The sequence below is a fragment of the Drosophila subpulchrella genome, chromosome 3R, assembly GCF_014743375.2.
Source record: "Drosophila subpulchrella strain 33 F10 #4 breed RU33 chromosome 3R, RU_Dsub_v1.1 Primary Assembly, whole genome shotgun sequence".
NCBI classification, from domain to species: domain Eukaryota; kingdom Metazoa; phylum Arthropoda; class Insecta; order Diptera; family Drosophilidae; genus Drosophila; species Drosophila subpulchrella.
In genome coordinates this window covers 4,203,336-4,210,575 of record NC_050609.1, presented here as the reverse complement: position 1 = coordinate 4,210,575, position 7,240 = coordinate 4,203,336, and the positions used below count along the sequence as shown (strand labels likewise).

Here is a 7,240-nt window from a genome sequence, read left to right as displayed (position 1 = left end):
AATAAGTTTGTTAAAAAAAAAAAAAAAAAATTATTTTCCCGTGTTTTTTTTTTAAATTCCACTTATAAACTTTACATTATCTAAGATATATTTTTAAAGTTTTTATTGACACTTCTTTTTCAGTGTAAGACATTAATACTAGTTTGCGGCTTTTGGTTTGTCCTCTCCTTGGGAAATTGCTTGCGGTTAGGCAGATGTGTTTTACTGGTACAACTTTAACGGTATGTCCTTTCAAATGTCAAAAAGAGCTGCTTAAATATGTTCTATAATAGTGTAAGTTGGCTTTCCAAATTGGATTTCTGTTTGGATATCCCTTTTACCAAAGATTAATTAGGCAAAATCTTACACACGTTTAAACTAAAAGGGATTACATAAATCAAAAAGCGATTATCTCCATTTAAAAATGTCTTAATATTTCTAAAAATAAAAAAACATATCTCAAGACCAATTTGCAAAAAAAAGCTTCTTCGATCGTGACAAATATTTTCATAAATATATTATCCAACATTTATCATTAATGAAGACACAATGTTCTTATAGCGCAGAAGAACTTGTAAGTCATTCCCAAAAACTGCAAAAAAATTAAGTTGAAACACATTATACAAAATCTCTAAGAACTAACCATGCTCATGGTTTCAATGGAGAGATCCAGGAATATAGTCGCTTTTAGGCATACCGGTTTCTGAGCCCTTACAGCCACAAAAATAAGCATCTTTCGAAAACGCGAGTCCGCTTCCGGCCAGTTCATTTCATAGACAGCTAGGGAAACTCCTTTGCTCTGTAAGTAGTGAAACGTTAGGTTTTGAATAAAGGCGTGGTAAGAAATTCAAATGGACTCCGTTTACCGCATCGATCAACATTTGGCTTATGGAACAAAGAAGGTATATCTCCACCGTAGGCGCTACAAGTGTCACCAAAAGCTTTCCAAAGTACCCAGAACTAATGCCAACGGTCATCTGCAATCCCACAAAACAGACGAGCATTGAACAGGCCACAAAATTCATCAGGAGTGGAATACCGAACACCACGTTTATCACGTCGGTGAGTCTATAAGATAAGTAAAGTTAATATAAAAGTTAAGTTTAATTTTAACAAGGTCAGTTAACTTGGAGTTAAGGTAAAAAGTGATTTGTTTTATATGGATCTGTCTAAGAACCATATTGATATTCTCTATCGGATTTACCCGAGAATTTTGTTATGATAGGCGATCAGAGTCTGAAGTTCCCTCAGGCTCTCGTCAGCTCCTCCTTTGAAGCCTGAAGCCTCTCGCACCTGCAACTCCTTGAGAGCCCGGGACAAACGGTCAAAGTGCATGATGGCCTGCATGGTGACGGCGAAGATCATGAGATCTGCTGAGATGTGACCACAGGTGGCCGTATAGCCCGCAATCGCCTGCGACATATAGGTCAGGAAAAATTTCCATCCTTCGTTATAGTCCCAGGGAGCAAGCTCAACGTATGGCATCGTTGGCTCGGCATTCGGCGAGTTCATCAGCCATAAGATGATGTACTCGAAGAGTTCGAACATGCTATTGATTGCCACCAAAATTACGTAGACCATTACGAATGTCTTGTTATAGCGGTTGCTGCTTTTCAGATATTTGTTTACATTATACTGCTCTTGCTCCTTTTGCCGGGGTCGTGGGAACATGGAATCTAGCTCCTTTACCAGGTTCGACATCTTCTTTTTCTGATACATTACGGAAATGACCTTGCCAAGGGACGCGAATACAAACCCTATGCAACCCATCTGTATGCAGGAAACCAGAAAATTGTCTTTGTTCCGAAAAGATATAATAACAAACAGTATCTCCATGAACACCACAAACATCATGTTGATCATGTGCCAGAGGAAGTAAATGTGAAACATAACTCCGGGCTTATCTTCAGAACTCGAGGACTCGTAAGGATCCAGGCCAATGGTGTGGTAAAACATCACTGGTAGCCTAAAGAAGTGCTCGCTTTTAGGAAACACATTCTCGTGGTTCTTGATGGGAACCTCCTTGAGATTCAGTTGTTTTTTGATAGGCTGGACACTCATGTCGGTATATAAGAGTTTTCTTTGGGGACAAACCAAAAGTGTAATGACTTTATATAGAAAATTAAAAGCACTGACATTAAATATTTGATTATATACTTACTCTTGAAAAGTTTTTGGAAATAAAAATAAATTTTTTATAATAAATACATGGGACTACATAGGCTAAATCTTAATAAAAGTTAGAATTAAAAAAATCTTAAATAAAAAACATTATTACGTCTTATTTTTTCAAGTGGAGCTCCACTTAGTTAATTGGCACCTTTACCACGAAAGCCCTTGGAGGATTTGCAGGTGTGCTTTTATTGGCACAACACTCATAAACCAATAATTATAGAAAACTAGCAATTTTCAGGGAATAACCAATTAAAGAGGGGATTAAAAATTAAAAGAAAATGTAAAGATATAATGATCGATACTGTGCTGCAGGCGGCCACGTTGCGTTGCCATTATGTAATATAATTGGATATCACGCATACGCCCCGTGCAGCCCAGCCAAAAGTGCTGGCAAGGAACAGAAGGACGAGGACTCTTAAGGCGAGGAAGGAAACGCACTTGAGTGCAGCTTATTTTCCTAGGCTTGCATAATTTACGAGCATTTTCATTGATGATGGCAAGCTGAACGGAAAAGGCAGGCGAGCAGCTTAACCCGGGACACTTTGGGCCAGGTAAAAGTCGAAGCAGCTCCTTTGGGAGTCCAGATGGGCGGGCGGTAGAAGGTCGGGAGGTCGGGAGTCCTGGAGCTCTGGAGTCCTTGAGGAGGAGCGAGTGAGAGATACGCACTCTGCACACTCACAGCCACTCACTCGGATAGATACAGATTCAGTCACTTAAATTAGCCTTAAGTTGGCTGCAACGAGTGTTTTGCTTAGCTGCTTTGTGCACTCGGATAAGTGCAAAGAGCCGCCTGCTCGGCTCTGCTCTGCTCTGCTCAGCTCCTTTTCCAAATACTTTTCCATCTCGTCCTGCAACAAACTATCAACTGCACAGCCCCATGCAAAACTCATGAGCTATGCTGTGCATAAGCTGCTGCTCATGCATATCCTAGTGGCATATTTTCCCCTTTTTTTTATTTTTGTTTTTTATTTTATTTTTATTTTTTTCCCTAACATGTCCAAGTTTGTGAGTTGTTGACTGAAGCTAAAAGTTTGCTACCCACTCACCCCATCATCTCCACTGCCGTCCCACTTGATTACAAGCTTTTTATTAGCTGCCCGAAAGCAATTTGAATATATGCTCATGCTGTTGTCAATCCTGTTGCAGGTCCCTTTTTCCAACGCCTTAAAGCATTTTATTCTCCCAACCTGTTTGGGAAAAAATGCTTGAGCAAAAAGCATATTAAGCAGCATAAGTGCACGATATTATCTGTACTTGAGCAAACAAGGGAGCTAAATTTGAGACAGCATTATTTTATAACAATCCTTATTACTGCACACTGTCGATGTATCCTTAATGAGGCTTGTCAAAGTCCCTTTGGGTATTTAAGGTGAGTCAGCTACTGCTGCACTCCTGCATTTTCAATTTTGTTGAAACATGAACGGTAACAATACGAGTAAAAAACATATAAAATGGTCGAGTGAGGAGGCAGCACTACATGCACTTCACCCATGTACTGAGGTATATCTACCTTAGTCAAAAGAGATAAATGTCCTTGCAGATTTTTTATATATTTCAGTTTTAAATTACATTATAAAAAATACATTCTCTATACATTTAATTTACATTTAATATATTTTTATAAAGACTGCAGCGTCATCTTTGAATTTTGTATGCCTTTGTTCTTTCTTTTAATTTCCTTAAAGTGATGAATATATCTTCTGGATCCTTTATGAAAAAATATATATTAAAATAATTGATTACATTTAAAAGTGTGTGTAAAATTCATTGAAACGTGCGGGTACTTGGCTATTTTTTTCGATTTTTTACCCCAAAATCAAGCTGCGTTCACACACTTCCACACACACACACTCACTCGCACCGGCTGGCACCCACACAGCTACATGTGCCAACACCCAGGACCAATGTAAAAGGCTCGATTATGCTCCCAGCGGGCTGCGCTGCCTGCCAGCGGCCAAGTTTTATTATCAGCCTCGCCAGGAGACAAGAAAAAGCACCAGCAACAATAAAACTCATAAAATATGTTTGCCCTCAGACTCCAACACACACAACGTAGTACACCGGTGGGCAATACAATAGAAATTTACGCAATATAATATTAAATTATAAGACTAGATTAATAAAAAGATAGGAAAATATATTATGTTCTCTCAAAATATTGAAATTTATATTTTTTAAAAGGAAAAGGATCACAAAGTTAATGTACAAAATATCATATTTTTAAATATCTATTCAAATTCATGGATTTTTTTGCGTACTTCAAGAAATATTTTCTAATTTCTCAGTGAGTATCAGTAATGTTCTCTCAAATATGGAAATTCACATTTTCTATAGGTTAAAAAGGCAGATGGTAAAAATAGACACATACAAATTATTATGTCATATTACTAAATATTATGTCATATTACTAAATATCTATTAAACTTCTATGTTTAATTTATTTTCAGTATTTTGAAAAATATTTTCCAATTTTTTGATAATCACAATCCCGTTCTAAAATAAAACAGTTTTTGCTGATTTTACAATTACATGACAGCTAACGTCTTAAGTAAACCCATTGCCATAATAAATATGGAATGATAACTATTGTTTTTCCATGACTGTTCATAGGCAGGCTGCAAGGCACATTTCGTATTTGTATTTGCTGCTTTATTCTTCATTTAACAGCCCGCCCCACGGGAGGTGGGTGGTTATGTGGCAATGTGGCGCCCACCCATCGCGACCTTTGTTTCGCGGACCACTCGGCGTTGCCCTTTTTATTATGCGCTTCTTTCGGGCTTATTATATTCCTCTGCCCTTACACTCATTTAAACCATTTTACAGTAATTTTGCTTATGGCTAATTTTAAGCTATTGCCCCATGGCCGCCAAAAGGAAAATCACCACCCCCCGCTGCCACCTGCTCTGCGGTTTTCCTTGCGCCTTTTCACGTTTTCCAGCCTTCTATTTTTTTTTTCTTTTTTTATGACAGCTATTGCTCCGCAGAGAATCATACCCGCATTTTTTGTTCAGCTCATTTCGCTTTGTTTTTCGAGGATGGCCACAAAAGTATTCGGCTAGTTTATTATTTATTCAACTTTTGGTATCCATTAGTCGGCCTAAAACTTTCACTTTATAAATTGACAATTTGTTATGTGTCTCCCATCGTTTTCCATTATTTATCTGTGATTTGGCTTAAATTATTATCTATTTTTCATATCAAGCGGTGGGAATTGGGGGCAAATCTCAGTGGCTCCCTGGCGCCTTGCAATATTCATGGGGCTGGCATAAAAATTAAACATTAAGATGGCAACAGCGACGGTAGCACACTAAGCCGAGATCTCTGTCACTTTAGGTGCGGAAAAGAATTATGGATCTGGGCGGGATTTGTTTCGAAACTTGTGCAGCTTAAACGCTGTGCTGGGGTTAAGCTGTCGTGCTGTCGACCAAGAGCAACAAGGAGCCACAAGGAGCAACAAGGATGCTGTGGGAAAAACAATGAGAAGTGCCACAAAAGCCGCACGGCTCGGCAACAAATTCTAATATTGTCTTTGTTCCTTCGGCCAGCTCCTTGTGCTCCTTCTGGTCCTTCTGCTCCTCCTCTTGGGCTCCCGGGCACGCACTTCGGCCAGTTGGCTTCAAATTGAGTTGTGAGCATAAAAAACCCGGGCAAATGCTCTAGGGGGCAAGCGCCAATGCGGCAAAAGTCAACTGCTGCTGCAGAGGCATCCTGCGAAGGACACTGGACAATGAACGATGGTGCACTGAGAGAAAAAACATCGATGAAGAAGATGAATACCAATTTAATAAATTAAAATATTTTTAAGTTTTTCAGTAATTGAGAATCGGGTGACTAAAGAATTATAAAAGATATTATACATACAATATTAAAATTGGATTATAAAAGAATAAAATATACAAAATAATATACATACATTATAAAAATTATTTATTCCAAATTTTCAACCTTAAGATAAAAAAATATATTTCTGTGATATTAAAATTTAACATTCGGTTTGAATAGAACCAATTAAGATAATTTAGTTGTAATCCAATTGCCAACAGCTTATAGTTAACTAAAGCATTTAAAATTAATACAAATTTTACAATTAACTTTAAAGTGACTATGAAGTTTCCTTAGTGCATTTAAAGTCTGTGGTCCAAGTGGCAGTGCGAAGATATTTATGGCCGATGTCCAGTGTAGATGGTGTCTGCTGCGCTGTCCATCGAGCAGTTGCCTTGAGCCCCGCTGGTAAGCCGTTTAGGGTTCAATCCCAATGGGGTCGAGGTCGATCGTTTGCCGCCAACGCGTCGTATGAGTGATACGCATGCAGTCAACAATCCAATTTAATGGCTGTTCGTAATTCCCTTGCAACTGATGTCACAGATACCATAGTGGTTTTGTTTACCACTTTAGATGTCCGAGGGAAAACAAGCAATAAACTATAATAGAACCAAAATGTTATTAAAAATGCAAAATATTCTTCATTGCATGCATTTTTGAGAACCCTTTTTGGTGAAGGAGGGAACTAATTTTACTAAAATCCAAAAATTCGTCCTAGACACAACTTCCCACATCAGTCAAATAATATTTATTATTGGTTTGAATTTAATAAAAAGCTGTTATAATTTGGCTTGTGTGCAAAGCGCAAATAATCCCGCCTGCTAAGCTGGCAGTTTATGTTTAGTAATTGAATTATGCAAAGCTTTTCATGGCTAAAAAATATTTGCGTGTAACGAAAAGCAAAATATTCGTGTTATAATTGAATGCGTGTTTTAAAATAGGTAAATTCCTGGCTAATTTTTAGTAGTTAATAATCCCACTTTAATGAACTACTAAAATGTACAATACTCTTTCATGTTTTTAAATGTGTTATTCCTTTAGTTAATCAAGCTCTACCCTTCTAGTACCGTTTTTTCTTAAATGCGAACCAATTAGGAGGACTATTTACTCAATATTTTATACAAACAAAACGTAGCTGAGCCCTAAATCACCGCTTAAAACACAATTGGATGCCCTCGATATTGCCACTTGCCTGAAACGACGACTTCACCCGATCCGTTCAGCAGGATAAAACCCCAGAAAAGGGGTAAATACTCTCGAATCC

The 7,240-nt window shown here is 37.9% G+C and overlaps 1 protein-coding gene across 1 annotated transcript; it reads right to left on the bottom strand.

The window, feature by feature from the left end:
• Positions 1–454: 454 nt before the first annotated feature.
• On the bottom strand, positions 455–2,040 carry LOC119552073 (odorant receptor 67a-like). The gene is made up of 4 exons (XM_037861851.1): positions 1,184–2,040; positions 846–1,047; positions 623–778; positions 455–571 (listed from the first exon to the last, which is right to left on the bottom strand). Exons 1-4 carry the CDS (start codon positions 2,038–2,040, stop codon positions 515–517), a joined length of 1,272 nt encoding a protein of 423 aa, XP_037717779.1. The 3' UTR covers positions 455–514.
• Between the last annotated feature and the right edge of the window lie 5,200 nt (positions 2,041–7,240).